Source organism: Microcebus murinus, chromosome 6, assembly GCF_040939455.1.
Source record: "Microcebus murinus isolate Inina chromosome 6, M.murinus_Inina_mat1.0, whole genome shotgun sequence".
Lineage (NCBI taxonomy): Eukaryota > Metazoa > Chordata > Mammalia > Primates > Cheirogaleidae > Microcebus > Microcebus murinus.
This window is the reverse complement of record NC_134109.1, coordinates 50064077-50089291: the sequence shown is the minus strand read 5'-3', so window position 1 is coordinate 50089291 and position 25215 is coordinate 50064077. Positions and strand designations below refer to the sequence as shown.

General features: G+C 33.2%; 1 protein-coding gene across 2 annotated transcripts in view; it reads right to left on the bottom strand.

Moving 5' to 3' along the window:
* Window positions 1–25215, bottom strand: part of MDGA2 (MAM domain containing glycosylphosphatidylinositol anchor 2) — a 777981-nt gene that overhangs the window by 224550 nt on the left and 528216 nt on the right. For both annotated transcript variants that reach the window (XM_076004050.1, XM_012746557.2), the window contains one exon: window positions 24151–24420. In XM_076004050.1, coding sequence (XP_075860165.1) covers window positions 24151–24420 — 270 coding nt within the window. The remainder of the gene's footprint in view (window positions 1–24150; window positions 24421–25215) is intronic.

The window sequence follows — 25215 nt, the reverse complement described above, 5'->3', positions numbered from 1 at the left end:
GGAGGGATTGGAGAAGCTTCATTCTTCTCCTGGTGCCTGAGGTTTCCGGGATAAAAGGAAGAGAGTGGTAGCATCATGGGCTTGGAATGGGAATTCTTACTGTACTAACAATTGGTTTTCTTTCAGCTTTCACTAACTCTAGCAAATATTCTCATGTTCCTGCCAAATGTATTTATCCATAATTTCAAACATTCACTTTCATTTCCTTCCTCTCTCTGAGGATGCAGTGTTGATTTTCCTTGCAGAGTTGACCTCTTAAATTGCTCTTGAACTCAGTTCCAGCTTTGCATGGAACATCTCTCTCTCTCTCTCTCATTCTCTCTCTCTCTCTCTCTCTCTCTCTCTCTCTCACACACACACACACACATCAATTTTCTCCTTTTTCTCTTAAATTCTTCCTCACAAAGAGGTATTTCCGATTCATCTATAAACATGATCAGAAGCTCCTCAATAATTAAAACAAAGTGACAACAGCTAAATGATATAGAAAGCCTTCCCTCAACTTTATTTTCTGAAGCTACTTCTTTTTTTTCAGCATATTATGGGGGTACAAATGTTAAGGTTATGCATATTGCCCTTGACCCCTCTCTCCCCTCAAGTCAGAGTTTCAAGTGTGTCCATCCCCAGTCGGCACACATCACACTCATTATGTGTGTATATACCCATCCCCCCCCCACCCAGTAGATGTTATTCCTATATGTCCACTTAGGTGTTAATCAGTTAATACCAATTTGCTGGTGAGTACATGTGGTGCTTATTTTTCCATTCTTGGGATACTTCTTATTTACTCTCCTTTCTCTCTTACTTTCAAAGTATCAGTATAGAAACCACTCACTTTCAACCTCTTTCAATAGTTCTGATTCCCATCATAATGGAACTTTTCTCTTCACAACTGCCAGTGAAGAAATGTTCTGATGAGCTGCAGCCTCCCACTGCATTTGCTATGTGCAACCTACCCTGACCTTTTTAAAATAGCTCCCAAACCAAATCTATTTCCACTTCCTTTGTCCTGAACCTTGGCTCCTCTTGTCTCCTCTCGGTCTATACTATCCCTTTACAACTTGCTTTTACATCCAAAGTTTCTGTCTCAATACAGATGCCACTTTAGTAAAACCCTCTGGTACCAACCCTCTGAGTTACAGCTGCTTATTTCCAATTGCCTGCTAGGTTTTTATGTGATGCACCACTTCAGAGCCAATGCGCCTCAATTAAACTTCTCATATCACCACTTTAAGGTATGTCTGCATTTTTTTACTTCTCTCTCTCTTCCATACAATCAAGCTTTCCCTGCTTTCCTTTACTGTTTGCAGTTTCCCAGAATTTGCCCTTGCTGTTGGATTCACCTGGTATGATATCTTTTCCCTGCTGTCTGTGCAAGTCTGATCCAGCCACCAAAGCCCAGCTGCAATGTCATCTCTTTTATAATACTTTCCCCAATTCACCCAATTAAACTGAAGAATTACCGCTATTATCTTTCTCTCAGAAATTCCTCTTCCACATAGTGTTTTTCATGGTATTTTGTACCCTCTGGACTCTCAAGCTTCCTGAAAACAGAAGTACTGCATCTTGGTGTCTACCTGAGCACACTCTCTTCCACGTGATGAGCTGTCACAGCTCTTAGGTTAGTGATATAGAAGAGCAGATAGGTTAAACAACAACATAAAGCTTTCATTCATAGGAGACATATCTGAAGCTATTTCCAAGTGGTCATCAGATTGATTGTTGTCACCTGATCATTAACACGAACAAATTTAGTGAATTTTGTCATTTATCAGGCAAATGGAAAAATTTGAATAATGAGATATAGATGAAATGGTATTGTGTCAAGGTAAAATTTCCACAGTTTAATAATTGTACTGTGGTTATACAGGAAATGCTCACTGAAGTATTTTGTGTAAAGGGGCACTATAGTTCCAACATACTCTCAAAGAGGTCATAAAAATTAATATACATATTTATAAGAAGAATGACAAAGCAAATAGGAAAAACTATAAAGTAATATTGAAGCTGGGTAAAGACTATACATGGGAGTTCCTTGTACTATTCTTGATATTAAAAATATTTTTAAGAAGTTGTTCAATGAATTAATAAAAAATACCAACTGGTTTATTATGATTATTTATATCCACAGATACAAAATCTGTACCCCCAGTGATACCAATAAAGTTTGCATTTTATATCACTAGATAATTCTCCCCCTATTACCTAGTCTGCTCATATTAAGCTAGGCTGAACTTTTATGACTCTTTGAAAATTATCAGCGACAGAAAACATTGTCAAATACTGACATAAAATTCAAAAACATAATTAACAAAATTAGGCAAGGAAACTGACTTTTACTCAATAAAATATCTGTCAAGCAAATAAATTAATCTTCCTTACAAAAGTGAGTGCCGATTAGTAATGGTACCTGATAAATACTGCATGCCTTTTGTGAACTACCTCTGAAAATCATAAAAAATCTTGTTATAGAATATTTTTCTTTAGTTAAATTAAAACAAGTGAACTATCATTCTGAAAAACACTTAAGAGCAAAGAAATAAATTTCTAATACTCTGTGATTGTAATTTTCCAGAATTTTTTAAAAAAGACAACAAGTATCTAAAATGTGTAGCCATCTAATATATACCATATATAATGTTTTTCATTAGTATCCATAATTTTTTCACAAGTATGTGGCTACATATAACTCTGTGAAAGCTCAATCAGACCCAATGAAGATGTATAAATGGGGCTTCAGGAAGTACAGTGCCATGTTTTATCATGTTTTATCAAGGTAGGATATATTCAGCATGTTTGTGTATGTATGTGTAGGTATATATGTATATGTATGTGTGTATTACCCAATGGCCACTATTTTTCAAACATAATTACTCTGACTCTCCTTTTCTACTTCTTATTTTATCTATTAATATAATATAAAAATACATATTTGAGATGATACTATATGGACTATGTACCTTTATTTGGAGGTCCACATGAAACTTGGGAACAAACCAATGAGAATCTTATACAGCTATTATTTCAAAGATAACCTCAGAATTAATTCTGAATCAACTCCCTTGATCGGGGTGATGGGGCAATACATTAACTTCATATGTTTTGTTTCATTGTTATTGTGGTAACAAAAACAGAGTAGGAACTGAAATTTAGCTTACTGGAAAAACATTTTCTTACCTGAACATCCTGCACAATTCCACTCAGCCAGTTTTTAAAGGTAAATATTTCTCATTATTTAACATGACCATGCAGCAAAGCTAAAACTTACTGATTTGGAAACTCATTCTGAACTTAATAAAAAGGTTTTTTTCTGTATAATGGAAAATATATCACTTTAAGACCATAATTTTTAAAGATTAAGTGTTTTGAGGCCCTATCATCATGAATTTACTGAACTGCATGAGTCCTTTCTGAGTATGACAGAAATACCTTTTTTGTTCACTAAATGTCTATAGACAGGCATGCATTTTTTGGTTTGTGTTAAGTTGCTTTTTGATTTCTGTCAGTTTCTTTATTGGTAACTATTAGTGCTCACCATCATCAGAGGCTTAGTGCAAGAACTTTATTCCTTGCTTAATTTCTCCTTTACCTCTTCTGTGAAAAATGTACATGAACTTTATCATATGCAGTTGCTGTCTCTCTTTTCATAGTAATTATTATTTTTGTTTTCTTTTGTTGTTTCCAAATTCTTAGTTGTGTTCTTTTGGGCTCAGTACAATTCCTCTGTAAGTATGATGTCACTTTGCACTTTCTACATAATAGGACTTCATATAAGTCAGAGGCTCCAAACTCATTTATTTATACCTTGCCATATTCTGAAGATTTAATAGGCTTTCAATATTTATTGTTAACATATTGGATCTTTTAGTAAAAACCAAAGAAGGAATAATAATATGAAGGTTAAGAAAATAAGACAAAGCCAGAAGAAAGATGGATGCAAAAAAATAGATAAATACAACTTCTATATATTTATTTAATAGCGGTAAGCCAGAGATTACACACTAAACATTTTAGCAGCCAAAATAATAGAGAATATGGCCAGTTATAAAATGACAGTTCCTGAAGGGTAAAAACAAAAAAGTTGTACAAGAGTAGCACAACTTCTCTTTTATGATCATCAGAAAAATGATGCAGTATAGAATAATGAATAATGTCTTTGAACACTTTGAATACTTTCTTACAACAAACAGTGAAAATTTTTGGAGGGCTACTTATTTAAAAAAATTGTTACAGGCTTAAAACATTAGGCCAAGGGAAATTCAGCTAATGGAATTATAAAATATGAGAAATGAGGAGATATGATATAATAGGATATGTCAATTTAGGAACAGATTGTAACACATTAAGGCCAGTTGTTTTTAAAAGTAAACATCAGAATACAATGTCTAAGTCACATTCCACATTCCCCGGTGAGTCCAAGTAAGTTATTTTAGGGTAGTGTTTGGGCATCTGGATTTTTAGGATGCACCAGAGATTCTGATTCATGCCTCACGATGAGAACTACTGATATAGAAGAATAGTTGGAAACATATTTTACATGCTCTCCTCCACATATTTGATATTCTGAATTAAGGCTTTGAAAGATGTTGAATAGCAATAACTGTGTTTATACTCCTTGACAAGTAACTACAGGGCAACCAATCTGAAAAGACAATTAAGCACACAACCATATGCTTCAACAGTCCATCAAGTTAAGACAGCCTCCCATAAAAACTATGGAGCTAAAATATCACTAAATTGAATCTTCCCCTAAATTTCCTCAGAGCACTGATTAACACAAACTCCTTAGAATGGCAACATATTAAAGAAAACATCCATATCCAATTTTTGAAATACAAATCCAATTTAGATGTTAGGACAGCACAACTCACAACCTATTTACCTGTTTATTCCTTCTCAAATTTGGGGGAAAATTAATAAGATAAAACCTTAGATAATTTTAATCACATTTTCCCCTAGGAGAGTAAAATAACCTTTCAAAAGTAAACTTTAAAAAAAAATAATGCTGACTACTCAGCATGGCAAATGTGTAACATTTCCATTCCTACCTTTTCATGTACCTATAACCATCATCATAAAATTATACTAATGATCCTTCCCAGTCAGGCTTGATAATACCTTGAAATTCTTTAGGACATAGTTCTCTAGTGAGCTACTGATATTTGAGCAGCATTTGGCATGCATGTAGAGATTTCTCTGAACTTATTCCTCCTAAGTGAAATTTTGTATCCTTTGACCCCCAACACTTTCCACCCCTCTCCCCAGGCCCTGATAACCAACATTCTGCTTTCTATTAATGAGTTCAACTTTTTTAGATTACACATATAAGTGAGAAGGATGGAAGGAAGGATAGAAGGGAGGAGTGAAACAAAGAAGAAAAGAACTTTAACAGTTACTTAATCTTTACGTGACATAAATCTTCCCTAATAAAAGAACACCCTCTGTAATTTGAAGATTATTGGGTGATATTTTTTAGTCATTTGAAGAAGGCATGAATTAGGATAATACATGACTGAAAAATTATGTGGACAATGTCTCATTAATAGATTGAAAGATGCACAACTACTAACTGCTCCAAAAAACAAAACCATAGATTTAACTGTGCCATTGATTCTAATGTTTCTGTTTGCTAAATTCAAAAGAACTGAAGCATTGATGGAATTTCATTACTTTGAACTTTTACATATCAGAGTAGATAAGTATATAATTATATTTTTATTAAATATTTCAGTCTTACCATTACTTGAGTAGAACCTTACACAAAATAATATGGGAATGCAGGTAAATCAAATATGAAAAATACATATAATTTCTGATAGCATTATTTTAAATTTGGTAAGAAATTTTAGTGATAAGAACAGTCAAATTATATATCCCTTTGCACATAGTTTTACTATAGGAAAATAGTTACTGAATTCAAATGTCAGTAATAATGTTGATAATAAGTAGTGTTAGACTGTGTTGACAAAAAGATGAATGTTGTTGAATGTACTGTGTTATGTGGGTCAGCTGTTGTTTCCTCCTAATTTCTATTCACAGTCTACCTGGAATTCAATAAAATAGATTGAAGGGATGGAAGGTGAAAGTTAACACTCTGTCTAATTCAATTAAACAGATACTGAGCATTAATTATATAATTCAGGCATTAGAGGGACTTAGTCCTGTCATTACAGATAGGGAAGAAAAAATATTTTTAAAACAAAGCCAGATATGCTTCAGACTAAAAGTAGTAAAAATAATTTATATTGCACTCATGTTTAACTCAATGATTTCTGGTTGAAGGGATGTCTATTCAATTTATATAGCCACCAGTTTATATGGGAACACACCAAATCAAGTTAATTTTTCTCCACAGAGGCTTTAGAAGGTTTTTACTTCAATGAGAAAACATAATTTTTGACTATCAGTTTAAAATTTTTTTATAAAAGAAATTTTGAGATATATGTTTTTAATATTATTTATTTTTTCCTACCCTTTACTGAATATCTGCTATTGCAATTTGCCTGTTTTTTATTTTTTTTAAGAAAGGATGCAAAACATTAATTAAAAGGTAGGGACATTGCTTTATTTTGAGTAGGCAATCACCAGTGATGTATTGTATTATATTGTGATAAATACAATAACCAATACTCCAGTTAAATTCAATTATTCAATAAAAACAGGTAGAATCCACAAGCATTGTCATTATATAATGATAATCATAGGTTAGTTTTTGAGTTATTTTTTGTTTATTATTAATAAATATTAAGACCATGGCTATTTAACATGTCACAAACTGTTGCTCAGTTAAAGCCTTACGTATCCTCCCTTTTTCATGGCATTATCTCTTCTTTCTGTTGTTATCATCTCAAATCTATACCTGACCTTATCCCTCACAGTCTCAGGCAAAGCTGTGGCCTCCTTCTTCAATGAGAAAAAGAAAGTATAAATGTCCAAAGTGCATTCCAGACCAAGTCAAAGCTTATTTATTGCTCCAACTTTTTCTACCCTTTTCCATTCTGACTCAGAATGATCCTTTCTTTGTTCTACAAATATCGTACCTGGGCTTGGGTTGATCTTGCTCCTGTATTCCCTCTGCCCATTTTCTCTCTTCAATATTTAGTCTCCCCCTTGCCACTGACTACCTAACTCAAGCTTTTGCAAGTGTTCAAAAGCCTCTCTCATATTAAAAATAATCTTCCAATATTCCTATATTTTGTTTTATTCAGAGTCAACTTCTTCCAATAGTCCATATTCACAGTCCTCATTTGTCAAATAGCAATTACTCCCACAATCTGCAAAAAAAAATGTTTTATCCACTTCTCTATGTTATAATACATCAGTGGCACAATTACCAAATTTCAGTCCTCATCTACCTTAACTCTTTTTGACATTTTACACTCTTGCCCATACTCTTCATTCTTGAAATCTGCTCTTTTTTTTTTTTTTGTAATCTTTGATAGTATTAGTTTCTGGTTCTCATTTTACCTCATAAACAACTCTTTCTTAACTTTTAAAAACTATTGTGTTCCTTAAATGTAAGGACATATTATTTGTGTCCCCAAAAGTTCGTTGCTAGTTTATTTGTACCATACTGTCTTTAGCCTAAAGATGATGAAAAAGAAGTACAGAACTTAATGAAAAGATGTCTCTAAGTAGTAAACTTATAAAAATCAAATATTTTCCAGTAAAACATGTTAAATATCATTTCACAAAAATAATTCTGTAAAATCATGTAATGTGATTTCTAAGCTTATATATCGCTTGTGTCTTTGAGTTTTTTCACCAAGGTCAGGAAAATCAGGCAGAGAATTTGCACACAAGATGCTTTTAGAACTTAAAAAAAACAAACCCCCAAAACTAAAAGAGCATTGTGAACTTATTTTAGAAAATGACATGTTCCTTAAATTAAATGATTGAATTACACATAACACTATGTCATACATTAACTGGGAAGTATAAATGGCTCCTAAATTATCACTGGAAAAATAGATATCCATTAACATATTATTTTCAGTGCACAGTGTCTGCAATTAAGACATATTCAATTAGGGAAGGAAGAACTGTGAATTTATTGCTCAATTTAAATTTTTCATTATTTGCTGATTGAGTCATTTGCCAATTATTGTTTCTGTGCTGTTGAAATTGCGAAATTATGCTACTGTTAGCACCTTTACCATGCAAACACATCAGATTATGAGTCTTTTCATATTTCATTATATTTTTTGCTCCTCAAAGATTAAGAGGTAGCAAAAGCTTTCTTTAAGTATGGGAGCTATTAAAGAAATATCAAATTGATGGTGGAAAAATAAACCAACTTAAGCTTCTCAGCTATTTTCTATTTTACTTGCTTATGAAATTTGGCTTATCTGTGTCCTATCATCATTGTTCTTAAAATATACAAATCCAAAGTTAGTCTGTATTACTAAAGTATATTATTGTTCAAGGTATACTGAGTCAGGTTTCTGTTTCTGACCACTGGGGTCACTTGCAGCTGAACACTCCCATGGAGGAAAAAAAATAGAAAAGCCAGTAAGATTTATTAAAAGTCTTTTTTGAAAGTATCAGTTATCAGTTCAGTCAATCTGAAACTGTGGAATCAAAACCCAACAGAAGGAAAAATCAAAAAGTGAGCTTCACATGTTATAGCTACTTTTCTTTCAAGTCATTTGCCTATTTCAGGTATGTAGCTAAAGGCTGAAAATATGGCAAATCTCCATTGCATAGCCCAGAGTACTCAGTTGGAAGCTCTGAAGAGCTATACCCTAGGAGTAGGGGAAATAGGAGACAAACAGAACATTACCAACCCAGCCTTGCATCTGCTCAGCCGCTGATTAGATTGAAGCCATCCAATACACTACAATCCATAAACTAAACTTTATCTGCCTAGCATAATATAAAATAAAGTAAAATATAAAAAAGAATAGAAAGAAATATTTCTGAAGAAAGATGATATAATTTTTCATACGGAATAAATGGTATTCAATAAAAAATAAGACTTGTCAAGAGACAGGACAAAGAAAAATAGAGGAATAACAATAGACCAGAAGTGATCAAGGCATAGGAATTCTTAGATAAAAGTACTAAAATAGCTATAATAGAAATGTTTAAGAAAATAAGATAAAAATCTGGAAAAGGCTAAATAAAAAGATGGAAAAATTTGCCATATAATTGGAATTTACAAAATTAAATCAAATATAAATTTTACAATGGAAAAAATAAATAAAATAAAGATGCTTAATAGCAGATTACAAGTAACACAATACAATTTTGATGAACTATAATATGGGACGATAAGAAAATACAGACTAAAGCGCAAAGAAGGAAAATTTAGGAAAGAACATAAAACATATAAAACTCAGTGAAAGGTTTAACATAAGTGTAAATGGTATCAATGAAAGAGAGGAGAAAAGGACTGGGAAAAAGAAAATATCTGTAGAATTATTGGGCAATGATTTTCTAAAACTCACATGACTGTAATCCACAAATTCCAGAAGCTGAGGAAAATCTAAGCATGATAAACACAAAGAAAAGCACATCTGAGCAAATGCTAGTAAAACTATTAAAATATCTAAAGATAAGAGACTATAAAATGTCTTAAAGGTAAAGAGAAACTTTTAAAAGCTGCTAAGAAAAAAAAAGCTATACAAAGAGCTACATTCAAAAATACTATAAATAAATTAAAATATAAACCTTAATAAATGATTATATTTAGTGGGAGAAATAGGGACAAGTGTATCTATAGTTCAGGAAGCAGAAGTTCTTCATGTTCAAGTAAACCACAGGAACGCAGGACAAAAAAAACAGAAACAAAAAACAGAGAACAAATAGGAAACAAAAATCAGTGGCAGACTTAAGCTCTGATATTAATATTTCAATAATTAAATTTAATATAAATTGTCTAAATACAGCAATTGAAACATAGATTGGCAAAGTAGATTAAAATATGACTCAACTATATATTATCTATAAGAAACTCAATTCAAATATAATGATATAGGTGGGTGAAAAGTAAAAGGATAAAAAATATATCATGTAAACATGAATCAAATGTTAAGCAGCAGCAAAGAAAATTTCCAGATTCAGAGAAGAGGGACAAAAGGTCCAGTCATCAAAAGTCATAGCTGTTCTAAATCTGTGTATTTCTACCCCAAAAAAGGCAGAAAACATATGAATAAAAAACTGATAGAATGGAAGGAGAAATAGACAAATTCACAATTATAGTTGGAATCTCTGACAACCTCTATTAAAATAGATAGAACTAGATAGTAAATCAAAAAGGATATTGAAGAACTCATCAACCAACAGTCTCAAATAGACATTTACAAAGCATTCTACCCTACAACAGCATAATGCATATTCTTCTCCAGTATCTATAGAACACATCAAGACAGACCATGTCCTGTTTATAAAACAAACCTCAACATATTTAAAAGAATGAAAATAATACAGAATGAGTCCTCCAACCACAGAAAGATTACAGGAATATATCCAAACTCTTAGAAACTGAACAATACCCTTCTAAACAATCCATGGATTAAAGTCAAAAGTCTCAAGGGAAATTTTTAAAAATACACACACATTGAACTGAATGAAAATGAAAATATCAAAAATTGTAGGATATAGCTAAATAAGTGCTAAGAGGGAAATGTATAACACTAAATGACTACAATAGAAAAGATGAAAAAGCTCAAGTGAATTATCTAAACTCACACTTCAAGGACTTGCCATTGTTTTGGAGAGCAGAAGATCTACAGCCAGTTATTTTTGTTATAAATTATTCTATAACAAGAAAAAAATAGCAGACAAATAAAGGCAACATGATGGGTCATAAAGTAAAAATAAAAGTAATTCAGTGTTATGGACTGCATGTTTGTGTCTCTCTAAAATACATGTGTTGAAATCCTGCCACTTACCACAACCTTCATGTGTTGGTATTAGTAGTAGGGCCTTAGAGAGGGAATTAGACTTAGATGAGATCATAAGGGTAGAGACCTTATAAATAGGATTATCGCCCACATAAGAGTCACAGAGAGAGATTGCTTTCCCTCTCTGCTCTTCATCATGTGAGGACACCAGAAATGGGCAGTATGCAACCCAGAAGAGGGTCCTCATCAGAATCTGACCATGCTGACTCTGATCTTATACTTCCAGGATCCAGGACTGTGGGATATAAATATATATTGTTTATAAGCCACCCAATCTATAGTATTTTTGTTATAGAAATCTGGGCTAACTAAGACACTTAGAATATAAACTCTAATCAAAATGAAATTAAGTTAGAATCAATAACAAACATATAATTAGAAAATCTCAGGTGTTTAGAATTTAAACAATATAATTCTAAGTAATCTTTGGGTCAAAGAAAAAATATCACAGTGGAAATTAGAAAGTATTTCAAAGTGAATGATAATAAAAATAGTATATGTTAAATTTTTGGAATATAGTTAATACTATGTCTAGAAAAATATAGGCTTAAAAGCCTATATCGGGAAAAATAGAAAAATTTAAAATCAATAATCAAATCAGTGCTTTAAGAAATTGAAAGAAATTAGTATTTTAAATCTAACAATATAGAAAAGAGGAAATAAGCATAAAAATTGTTATAGTAGAAAGCATATGAAAACAAGAGAAAAATCAAGAAAACCAAGAATCAAAAGTTGGTTATTTAAAATAACTAAGGAAATTGAATTACCACACAAAACTAATAAAGAAAAACCAAATAAAGAAGACACAAATGACTAATATCATGGTTTCATTATAGATTATAGTAGTGGTGTGTTGGAACAACATCATACCCAGCAGATTATATGTATTTCTTCCCACTTAAAAAATTTAGATATGGGCCATAGTCTGATTATATACACCATGGAAATTGGCAAATATTATAAATCAAGTTTCCTTTATTCTTTCAGAGAGCTGGTTTACTGGCACACCCTTGACCCCCCAAAATATTAAAAAGATAATTAAAGGAATTATAACAACCTTATATCAATAAATTTGACAACTTAAATGGCATATTCAGATTCCTAGAAAAATAAAACTAAATTAGAAAAAGTAATAGACATTTTAATAGTCCTATATTTATTATAGAAATTAAATTTATAATTGAAAATCTTAGTACAAAGCAATCTGTAAGTCCAAATGGTGTCTCCTGAGAATTCTTTAAAACAAAGAGAAAGCAACACTGATTTTACATAAACTTCAAGATAGATGAAAAGAATATATCCCAACTTGGTTTTTTAAATTACCTTTTTTTGAATTTTGAAGTATAATTTACATACAGTGAAATGTTCATATCTTAAATGTACATTTTGATCTGTTTTAACAAATACATACTATTGTGAATATGGACTTTCAATGGATAAGTTTTTTCTCATTAGTCACTAACTCTTGGGTAATCTTAACACATAAATTTTGGTAAAAATGGATTTAAATTACTGGATCGATGCTTTCCATAATTATACAATTTTCAGATAAGTATATTTGTTGAGCCAATAAGGGAAAAAAAAGATTCTTTGAAAGCTAAAATTAAGAAATTATCCTATGGAGTCTAGAGGAGTTAAGAATTAGATTTGATTGACTCTATTTAGAAATTTCCTGAAGCATTTGGAATAAGCACTGATGTTGGAAGAATTTAGACAGAATTCAAAGGGAAACAGAGACAAACACAGTGAACAGAAAATTTGGCAGGTTGCTAATTCAATTAAAGATTGTATATAAAATCTTGTACAATTAAAAATTGCAAAAATTAATTTTTTTTTTAGTTTATAAAAGTATGAACTCTGTGAGCTCAGGAACTGTACTCATTCTTCCTCTGTCGCTTGAAACAATTGACACAGATCTAGCATAGAGTAGAAATATGTTCAATACTTATTAATAGTATCACTTATATTTATTTTACTGGATTAATATTCTGAGGTAAGTAACATACATAATTTTTTAGAATAAAACTTCATTTTAAAATTCACTATTCTTTAATAATTGTATGTTGATATGTATAAATTTGTAGAGCCACAAGTCCCCTTGCATTTGTTAAGGTAAATTTGTAAACAAAAATGAAGAGTGATTAAGTCAATAAATACATGAAAAATATCATGAATCAAGGCACATTTTGTTATTATAACATCATAGATGGCTAGAGGCACTGTATCTTAGAGTTTATATACTGCAATTTCTTAGTTATAGAGAAAAACAAGCACAGGCCTGTTTGTCTATCCATGATATGAGAGTTAATTTAAGGCAAAACTAGAATGAGATCACAGAAGTCCTGCCCTATACCTTCCTTCCTACAGACCATTTAACCCACACAAAATAAGTGTGAAAAACTGGTGGGTCTGGGAAATAAATACTTGCTATACAACAGGATAAAATGTTAAATTTTGAATTTTCATATTAGCATCCATTGTTTTAGCACTGTTTTATAACTGTAGGGTACCCACAAAAACTACAGAGTGTCTCAAAAGAACTGATCAAAGAATTTCAAAAATAGCATTACTTGAATAAAACTCTTGTTTTCCGAATATTAAATGGTATTGACTTTTAGAACATTACTATCAGTTGGCATATCTTCCTTTGGCTAGAGTAAATATAATAAGAGAGACTACTATCTACTAAGCAGGATAATTTAAGCCTTAATAAAATAAACATGTATAATTAAGCTGTCTGTATATCATTATATAAAAGTAGTTATAATATTATGCAATATCTAGATAAAACTTTTTTACTTAAAATTATATTTTATGATAATTCTTCATATATTATTCAAAGAACAAAGGCAAGTTCAACATATTTTATTTATAAAAGGAAAGTGAGCTATCTAAATTCAGAAGAGAACTCTGAATTTGATAATTTTTAGGTTTATATGGACCTAGTTAATTTTTTAAAGGACAATAAAGAAACCATTTTAGAGCTGCAAAACAATATAATAAAATTCTCTCTGGTGTTGGGGGGAGGCGTAATTACTATGGAATATTAAACTGAGAAAGAAATAAAGTGCTTAATCTGCATAAATAATTGGGACATCTGTACACAACAGACAGTTCGGGTTTTAAGGAATGTTAAAGGATTGGTCTTCTACAATTTTAGTTATTATCACTATAGTTTTTAATAATAAAAGATTATGGAAAAAAGCTATTGATGATGGGAAATTAGATTTCGATGAATCTAAATGTTTAGGAAGGACTGCACTGACCATGCAATTGAAATGCTGAAATAAATTCTATTCAGAAATGAATCATGGGCTAAATTTGACCAAGTTTTTCTGGGAGATTGCCAATTAACTTGGATTGACTTTCTGATTAATAGATTAGAGATACACACTTTTCAACAAAAACAACATACATTTATAACTATCTATTACTTGTTTTTCCCTTGCTTATCCTGAATGTTTTAATTGTGCAGATATTTTTTATACTTGTCTTTAGTGATTCCAGTGATCTTTTCCCTTAACTAGAAATCCTTTAAAATTTTAACGATAATTTATAAGACAGCTAATGAAAGTGTCACGCCAAGTCCTTCAAAATATAATATTTAGAAAATCATAAACAATAAACAGTGTGTTGGTTAGAACTTCAAATTAACTAAAAATACGTCTACCATTATTGGAGGAAAAATCCTGGCTAACAAAAACAGAACTCCTTCCAATTAAAAGAGGTTACATATTTTGGAAGGAGACAGTGTTAATAAGGAAAAATATCTGAGGACTCACTATTTACGAGGATTTTTTTTTTCACAAGTATAAAGATAACATATTCACAAACCAGAAAGAATCCCTAGTAAGTCATTGGCAATGCAAGGACAGAAGAAATAGAAACGGATTTTTATCAGTTGAATAATTTTGGGAGACAATTAAATATTTGTAAAAATCTAGCTAATTTTCGAAAGACATCTTTGTTAAGACAGTGACCCTGGAATCATATTGTGTAGTTTTTGAGTCTCAGCCTCATTGGTTAAGTAAATCTTGCTTTTGGGAAGTTACTTAACTGCTCTCTCTTCCATTTTACTTTCCTTTAAAGGTGGAATAATAATTTTTCTACCTCATAAGTGTGTTGAGATGATTAAAAAGTTAATGCATATAGTGTGTGTGTGGTGGTCTGGTACACAGTAATTGCTCAATCAATGTTAGCTATTGCCACTATCTTAAGAGAACTGGTATACTCAAAAGTTCAAAATTTTTAATCATAGAATTTTAGAATTGTAAGACTTTTTGTAATAAGCTTAAAGATGATCATGTTGAAATGTAAGCAGTGCTAATATTTGATCTATTTCAGTCAAATGAGTTCAGAACAAATTTGTTTAATATTAAAATTCAAATTTTAAAAAACTACAGTTCTTTCATGTTGATAAACTAGAGTTAGGTAAATCATCACTTTTCAGAACAGAGTGTTATGATGTTCCTGCAGGTTACAGCATATTTCTGTGTAGTTGGAAAAGTGTAAATTCATGCCCCATTGAATACATATTGACCTCCTCCATAAAGGTTAACTCTATTTCAATATTGACATATTTTTCTACTTCTTCATATTAGGACTCTGAGATCATAGCCAACAAAAAATATGCTGAAATAATTCTAAAATTAAAAGTGAAACTATGTCTACAGTGCTACTTTGCAGAGGCTGTGGGTTCGAAAAGGGGAAACAGTAAAGGCATAAATGATCACTGAGGCATGGGAGCAGGACGTGAAGGAAATGGTTTCCAGAGCATACTGCATACTGCAGTGGCTTTACAATCTGCTGCAAATTATACGACACATCACAGGGTAGAGAGATTTGACTCTTCCTGGAACTGGGCCAGACTTTGTCACTGTCTCGAAGAATAAATGCAATAATGATACTGCATGTCTTCAGAGGCTAGGTGACAAGAGCCCATGCAGCTCTTGGGAAACTCGATCTGGGAGTTTTATAGAAGTCTCGCTATTTTGAAGCTGCCATGTGGAGAAATTGTGTAAAGGGGGACAAGAGTGAGAGAGAATGACAGGGGGTGGGGGAGAGAGAGAGAGCAAGAGAGAGACAGAAAGATAGACAGAGGGCGAGAGACAGAGGCAGAGAGAGACTGACCTGAGGAGCCCAGCTGCTTGAGCTTCTTAGCCCAGCATCAGATATTTGAATAAAAAGCACTGAAGATGATTCTAGCCCCAGCCACCTTCTGACTGCAATTATATGAGAGACCCTGAACTTTTTAGCTGAGCTGCTTAACCCCCAGATTTGTGAGCAAAATGAAGGATTGTTATTTTTATAAGTTTACTGTTTGGGGATATATTGTTATACAGTAATGAGTAATCAGAACAATGCAGCCTTTCAAAGGAGCTAGTCACATCACATGTATGATTTAATATTTAATATGCATATAGAATTCCTAATTTTGCTGAACATCATTTAATGCATAGGCTAATAAAGGAAGATATCCAGAAAAATGTCTAATGTAAGCCAATGAACATACAGATGAGATTCATTCATAGAACATATGTTTATTGAGCACCTACTATATGCTGGGTAATATTCTAGGCTCCAGAGATACATCTCTGAATAAGGCAACAAACACACAAGTATTTTGCCCCTATGGTCCCATGAGAGAGGAAGACAATAAATAAGGGTATATGCATAAAGTAATTCCAGGTTGTTATTTGATAAGAAGAAACAATAAATCATGATATAGAAATGGGCTATTCAAGAGAGGATGTCAGAGAAGGTATTTATCAGAAGGTAGTATTCGAAAATTAATATTCTGGGCAGTAAATCTACAAGTCCTGAGCTGTGAAGAACAAGAAGGAAATATGTCTAAAGTAGAGCGAGAAAAAATGAGAGGCATCTGAAATGATGATAAGGAATTTTAATTCCATTCTGGGTGAGATGGAAAGTCATGGGATGAATTTGATCAGGAGAAAGGTGATTTTAGTCACTCTGGGTCTTGCATGAATGTGGCAGAGATGGCTAGCTGGTAACAAAATTCCACGTCTTCTTATTCCTTAGTGCATAGCAAGAATATATTTTCCAGCTTTCAAGTCATTGGATGTTCTGTGTGTCTGAGTTCTAGCCAGTAGAATGTGATCAAAACTTCCCATAAAAGTCTCCCATGGGTGGTCATTCAAGCTCCTTCTCACTTCCAGCTGTCAGGGATGAAGGCAACACTCAGACCAACTTTATTAGCCACAGACCAAAGATGGCAGAGACACTATCAGCCTGGATACCTGAATGCCTGCATGGAGCAGACCCCATCTCCTGCTCCCCACACACTGGCACACTAATCACATTCACAGCACCACCAGCAGAATTAGCAACTAATAAACACTCTGTACTCATTTATAAAAAAAATCTAAGTTTCTTTTAAGTAATTATGTTGTCTGAGTCTATTTATTATTAATAATTCAGCCCAGTCTACCTTATCTATTACAATGGATGAATATCTAAAAGAAGGGCTAGAGAGGAAAGAATAACAATGAAAAGACTGTTTTAATCAAGCAGGGGAGATACATTCATGGTTTGAACATGGATGGTTACAGTGAATGTAAAAAAATATGGTCAGAGTTGAAGTATATTTTGAAGATAGAGCCAGGAGGACTTGCTAATGAATCACATTCAAGAATGTCAGCTAGAAATTTTGAAAATTCCCCTAATCCTGTATTTGTGTAAAATTGGATGACAGAATCCACAGAATTTCATATGAAGTGTGAAAAAGACCTTGTTCTTATGCAGAATTTTCAAATTAAGTGGAAGAAATCTCATTATAATTCTTAGACTTTACAGACAATTAGGGGTAAAAGAAGGGTCAGAGATTAAATTCAATTAAAAGGATATCTTTGGAATGCCTTTTTTTTCCTTTGTTAAATACCAAGTAGTAGGATTCCTAGATCAAATGGTAGTTCTACTTTTAGTTCTTTGAAGTATCTCCATAGAGGTTCTACTAGTTTGCAGTCCCACCAGCAGTGTATGAGTGTTCCTATCTCTCTGCATCCATATCAACATTTGTTTTTTTGGGACTTTTTGATAAAGGGCATTCTCATTCAGTGAAGTGATATCTCATTGTGGTTTTGATTTACATTTCCCTGATGATAGATATGTTAAGCATTTTTTTCATATGTTTCTTGGCCATTAGTCTATCTTCTTTTGAAAAGTTTCTGTTCATTTCCTTTGCCCACTTTTTAATGGGGTTGTTTGATTTTTTCTTGCTTATTTTCCTAAGAGATATATATATATATATATATATATATATATATATATATATTCTAGTTATCAACCCTTCATCAGATATGAAGCATGTGAATATTTTCTCTCATTCTATAGGTTGTCTATTCATGCTAGTGATTTGGCTGTGCAGAAGCTTTTTAATGTGATCAGGTCCCATTTATTTGTTTTTGTCATTGCTGTGATTGCTTTTGGGGTCTTCTTCATAAATTCTTTGCCTATGGCAATGTCTATAAGAGTTTTTCCAATATTTTCTTCTAGGATTCTTATGGTTTCATGCCTTAGGTTTAAGTCTGTTACCCATCATGAGTTGACTTTTGTGAGAAGTGAGAGGTGTGGATCTTGTTTCAGTCTTATACATGTGGCTATCTAAATTTTCCCAGTACTACTTGTTGAATAGGAATCTTTTTCCCCAGTGTATATTTTTATCTAGGACATCTGCACTCAAATGTTTATAGCAGCATGATTCATAATTAAAGATGTGGAAACAAACCAAGTGTATCAATACATGAGTGGATTAATAAAATGTGTTATATGTATACCATGGAGTACCACTCAGCCATAAAAAAGTGAACTATCTCTTATATTATCCTGGATGGAGCTGGAACCCATTCTTCTAAGTGAAGTATCACAAGAATGGAAAAACAAACAGTCCATGTACTCACCATTCAATTGGTACTAATGGATTAACACTTACGCACACATATGGGAAGTAAAATTTATAGGGGATCAGGCAGGTGGGAGTGGGAGGAGGAGATGGGTAAATTCACATCTAAAGGGTGTAGTGCTGTCCGGGGCATGGGCATACTGGTAGCTCTGAGTCGGGTGGTGCAAAAGTAATTTATGTAACCAAAGTGTTTGTACCTCCGTAATATTCTGAAATTTAAAAAAAAAAAATCATAGAACTGTGCACCAAAGAAGTTAGTTTTACTGTATGATAATTTTAGAAACAAAGTTATTCTAAAACTGTAAAAAAAAAATCTTTGGAGAAAATTATGAGATGCAGCTTCTTCCAAAGCCAAGCTGACAACAGAACCTATTTCATTTGAATCCTATTAAGGAGCTTTCCAGGGAACCATCAGCTTTGAAATATTTTTCCTGACTCAAATCTCAAGAAGCTAAAACCTATGTGGAAAGAGAATGGAGGTGGTACATTGAAACTTGTGTGCTCTTGCAGAGTTCATTGGTAAGCATTTCCACCAGACAGATAAGAGTAGCACAGGAAAGGAATGTGAGTTTGTTTTGGGGCTCTGTTTAGTTAGCTGCAAAGGAGAGAGAGACCCTCAGCAGAAAGGAGATGGGGTCAGCACAAGATGCTTAGGAAGTGTAGTACATCAATTGACTCTTAGGAGACTCCCATCACTGTAGACTTCTCCTTGATCCTCCTGGTGTATGTATCTTCTCGTAGAGGAACTTTCTAAGGTTCCATTAATATGCCACATACGAAACAAGAAAGCTTTATATATAGAGAAACAAGAAAGCTTTATATATATAAAGCTTTATATAGCTATATATAGAGAGAAAACCTCCAAAGCCCACCCCAAGCCAGGGTGCTCAGAACCTGGCTATCACGCTGGAGGTGGAAGTGGTGAGTGGGGTAGAGAATTGACATACAACAAAGAAAAAACCAAGCACATCCCATTTCCCCATCCCACTGCAGGTCTCCAGCCCAAAGTGGACCCGAGCTAGGGAGGGTGAAGCGATTTGCATTAAATCAGATTTAGGGTTTTATTACTATTTTAGATCATGCATCCAAAACGCAGAACTAAATGTGTGTTTATGATTTGAATGTGTAATAGCACATTCAAAGAGGCCACGGGACACTAAAATGCAGTAATGTCTTGATCGTGTTATGAGGCATGCTTGTTCAACACGGTGGTTTAATTCATGACAGAAGAGAAATGTGGGCATTTATAAATACAGTGAATCACAACAACAAAGAACTTTAAATGGAAATGACCTATCATCTAACAGGAGTTTGGAAAGCCCGGAACTCAGGTCACTCAACATGTAACTAGGAAACCAACATAATATTCTTTTCGGATGTATTAGGAAACTGCTTCTCTCCTAACTTAAGAGAAATGTGGCTCAGTAACTGCAGTTTCTTAAAGGATCATAAGAAAAGGCATTGCTACTATATTTATAAATATTCCACCAAAGTAGTGAATCATATGAAATTTGTGTTCAGTTCTGAGCTTGTTATCTACATAGTGTCATCTACATTATTTACTTGAAAGTGTTTTTTATTTTTAAAGAAGCCAAATGAGGAGTTCTGAAATGTTTCTTGAGTTTTATTCTATCTTTACCTTACACTCTTATTCTGTGTGTGGACATTTTCAAACCGGAACGGTAATTCTATGCACAAAATACCTTTATGCTTGCTCAGAAACCTGATCTATGGATCCTGATTTAATAACAGAAAGGAATAGGAGAAAATAAATTTAAAGTTCTATTTTTGCTGTGTCCATGATAAAGTTAATCTAAGACACTGCAGAGATCTATACAATCATAAGACTTGAAAATTTTTTCTTTGATATAATAAAAAGAAAACTAATTTACGTAAACTGAATTTCTTGGCTTCTGTGGACAGAAATCAGATGCCTCACATTATTGTAATAGGGTTTTTTTTCCCCCACAGTTTAATCTACCCAGTTTAACCAAGGGTATCTCTCTCCCCAGTAAGATTATATACAAACTTGATTTTATGAATTATGTGAATGCCACTGCTGAGAAGTCCCACTGGCAATATAATGTGATTATGCAACTGTATATTTCAGACAAATTAAAGGCATAAAAAGAAATCATAGATCAGAAAAATAAATTTTTAGGGCCTTATTTATCTCAGGTCATTCATGTCAAAGTTGGAAACTTTCTTTTGTAAGGATACATACACTGCTAGGTAGGGTAGGGAGGAGCAAATCATTCTCTGAGCATATATTAATATTTGCTGTTTACTCAGTCAGTCCTTTACAGAGGTTGCCTGAGCAACACAGACATTTTATGTTGAACAATTTCCCAGTTGTACATTAATTCAGTAGTTGCAAATGATCCTGTTGTGAAAACTAGATTCAGTGCATTATTTTTCTCTAGTGAGTTACTGTTCTTGATCAAATAATGTTATAGAAGATCCTACATTATACCTAAGGACAGGTGTTGCAATGCTTTAACTAAACTCACAATCATTACAGGAAGATTTGGTAGATTATTCCTTGGCTACTAGGGAAAGCCAGTATGTTAAAAAGGAAACAAAAGAAATAAAACAAATATTGTAACTGTAAAGTTTTTGCTTCTTCTTCTTCTTTTTAAATTTAGGTGAGAGAGAGAACAGAATCTGGTGCTCACTGAGACAAGGCTTACAAGGAGTCCCATTTCATCAACACAGGTATTTAAAATAGGAAAGTTAAATACTTCCATTGCGAATCCTATCTTTTAAAATTGATTTTCACGTATTATTCTTTTGTATTTCTATTTTCCTTACTGAACTGTAAACTCCTTTGAAAGCAGGGATTTAGGGTGGTTTTCCAGCATAAGTTTGTTAAACAATTGAAATAAAGAACACATTACATTGATTCTAAAACCTGTTTATTTTGACATTGTAACATTTCCGAGATCAGAATGCATCTTACATTCCATAGCCTGTCACAGCTGCTATTAGCTAGGAACAGCAGTGATGACCTGACTTGGAAGAAAATTTCAATGAATATATTTGTCTATAATTCTGAACTATAAATGTTCTTACTGACATGAAGACAATATTGTGTAGCAAACCATGGTCATCAAAGATGCTTGGATGAAAACTGATTTAGAAGTTGGGTTCTGACTGTGAATTTTTAGGAATAATTCAATCAATTTATTTTGCTTTTAATTTCCTTTTTATGTGTGCTAAAAGCCACATGGGTGACATGTGGCTGAAAAGAAAACCTAAGTATAAACAAATTTAAAAAAGCTTTTTCAAAAACATTCTATCTCACAAGAAAAACACTTTAGTAATTTAACTGTCATTATGTTTTACTCTGTAGTGATCATAAAACAATGATACATCTTACAATTACTAAACATTGTATGGCCATAATTTTATAGTAGATAGTACACTGTTCACAGTGCCTTGATTTATACCGTATTATAATATTTGCAATATTTTTGATAGAGTATATTTTCATCCAGTAACATATTTCTTATAATTTGGATAATAACAGATAACTCTGGTCACTAAATCCACCACAATCTATATTCACAAAATCACAAATTTTTTTTTTTTTTTTTGAGAAAGAGTCTCACTTTGTTGTCCAGGCTAGAGTGAGTGCCGTGGCATCAGCCTAGCTCACAGCAACCTCAAACTCCTGGGCTCGAGTGATCCTTCTGCCTCAGCCTCCCGAGTAGCTGGGACTACAAGCATGCGCCACTATGCCCGGCTAATTTTTTTTTTTATATATATCAGTTGGCCAATTAATTTCTTTCTGTTTATAGTAGAGACGGGGTCTCGCTCTTGCTCAGGCTGGTTTTGAACTCCTGACCTTGAGCAATCCGCCCGCCTCGGCCTCCCAAGAGCTAGGATTACAGGCGTGAGCCACAGCGCCCGGCCAAAATCACAAATATTTAGCTGGATATATTCAATTATGTTTTGCTTCCATCATAACCTGCCATTGTGAGTAAATTTTGTTTGTGTTCAAAGGGTCCTCTTGGATATATGATGTTTATTTAGACTTCAGAGCCATCTGTGTCCAACTTCCACTCCCAACCCAGGACCATGCCAGGTGAAGTGAGACGAGAAGAAGCATATGGTCTCCTTGCACATCCTCCTTTCATCTCCTTTACATCCCCCAAATGGAGGGAAAACATCCCTATATGTAGCACCAGCATACCAGCTGTGAGCAGCTGCACTTGAATGGCATTGCTGCCATTGACTTGTGACCCATGTTTTACTTCAATTCATCAAATAAGCATCACCTTCTCTATCTATGACTTTTCTCTGTGTTCCCCCAATTTCACTCTGTCAAAACTCTACTCGACCTATAAGGCCAAGCGCAAATGTCATTAGATATTTTCTAATAACCTCAGCCTCAGTGGCCATAATTTCTTTTTTTTTTTAAAAAAAAATTCTATACCTTTTGTTGATGCATGTCAAATATCATATCATACGACTATTGATATCTTTTATTTACATTGAGAGTATAATCCTTAAGTACAGAGTAACATTTTATAGATCTCTATATAGCTTCACATTTTATTTTTTTTTTTTTTTTTTTTTTTTTTTTGAGACAGAGTCTCACTTTGTTGCCCAGGCTAGAGTGAGTGCCGTGGCGTCAGCCTAGCTCACAGCAACCTCAAACTCCTGGGCTCGAGTGATCCTTCTGCCTCAGCCTCCCAGGTAGCTGGGACTACAGGCATGCGCCACCATGCCCGGCTAATTTTTTTATATATATATCAGTTGGCCAATTAATTTCTTTCTATTTATAGTAGAGACAGGGTCTCGCTCTTGCTCAGGCTGGTTTTGAACTCCTGACCTTGAGCAATCCGCCCGCCTCGGCCTCCCAAGAGCTAGGATTACAGGCGTGAGCCACAGCGCCCGGCCGCTTCACATTTTAAAGACCTATTTATAATAGAGGTTCAACAAATGTATACTAACATTAAATTGAAAAATTTACTAAAATCCTAAACTAATATAGAATCTGTAAAACAATGCTTTATGCTCTATGCCACATTTTTCATTTAACCATTTTTTTCCACTGAAAACATTATAAAAAATATTCAATGGCAATACTAAGGATATGTTATGAAAATATTCAATGCAAATATAAAGGACTGTTATTAAGATTTAGAATTTTTAGGTTTCTACTTAGACATCATTATTATTTATCAACAATTTTTTTCTGTATTTTACATATATATGCAATATTTGAGGAAATAGTTTTATATCAAACATTATTTGATTTTTGATAGCCTATCTAACCCAGAAATCTATGTCATAACATTTTCGAGGCACACTTACCTCTCACAATGATGTTAGTGGACTTTTTTGCAGGGTTTCCCACATTATTATTGGCGATGCAGCTGTAAATACCAGCATCATCCGAGGTGATGGCAGGTATGGTCAAAGTTCCTCCATTCAAAACAGTCTTTTCAGGCAGAGTCCCAAAGGACCTGACCCAGGTGAGAGAAGGTGCAGGCTCTCCTCCTGTTGTAACACATACTAATGTTATGGCCTCTCCAGGATTTACAACTATAGGATCATCCACCAAGAGTTTAATTGACGGAGATGCTAAAAGACATAAACAAAAGAACGTGCACCTATTTAGATATGCTACAGCTACAATTCAACAACATGCATTGTATTCATTCATTCAAACAATTAAAATGAAATACTGTTCTCTTTTGCCAAAATTATACTGTATCACTCAAGTTTAAGCAAGATTTAGTGGTTTCACATTTTAATTAAATAGTGTAAAAATATAGAATTGTATTAAAAATCTTACACATGAAAGGAGGAATTAAAATTTGTTTCCCTGGATTATTGCTCTGAAATGTGAGTGACAAGCGCTTAATAAGATTTTAAAACAAAGTATTCCTTTCTCTTTTAATGCTGGCAGTCACCTTTTGTTTCTGTCATTCCTAGTATAAATATCACAGCAATTTAGACGTTGTATTTTCATGGTGAAAATAGTTGATTACTTAATTTTTTGATATATCTTAGTTGAAATGATGAATTTTTGTAACCTGAACACAACTAAGAAACAGAAAAAGGCATAGGTTGTCCGGTTTATTGCTATTCGGTGAGCCTGATTTTTGCTCTTGAAAGGAATAACAAAATCATCTAATTTTACAGCAATACTCATACTTCATCTCTAACCTCTTGAATCACAAAGGCAAAGGTACAAGCAGTGAGTTATCATAAATACTGTGTTAAAACTTAGTAAGAAACAAACATAAGAGAACTCAAACGTAGCCATCAAATCATGCCTGCCACTCCTCTAATGTTTGAGTTGTAATAGTCCCCAGTGAAAATAAGTCTATTGCAAGCTTTCAGGTTAAAAAGTACAAAGGTAAACATCCATTC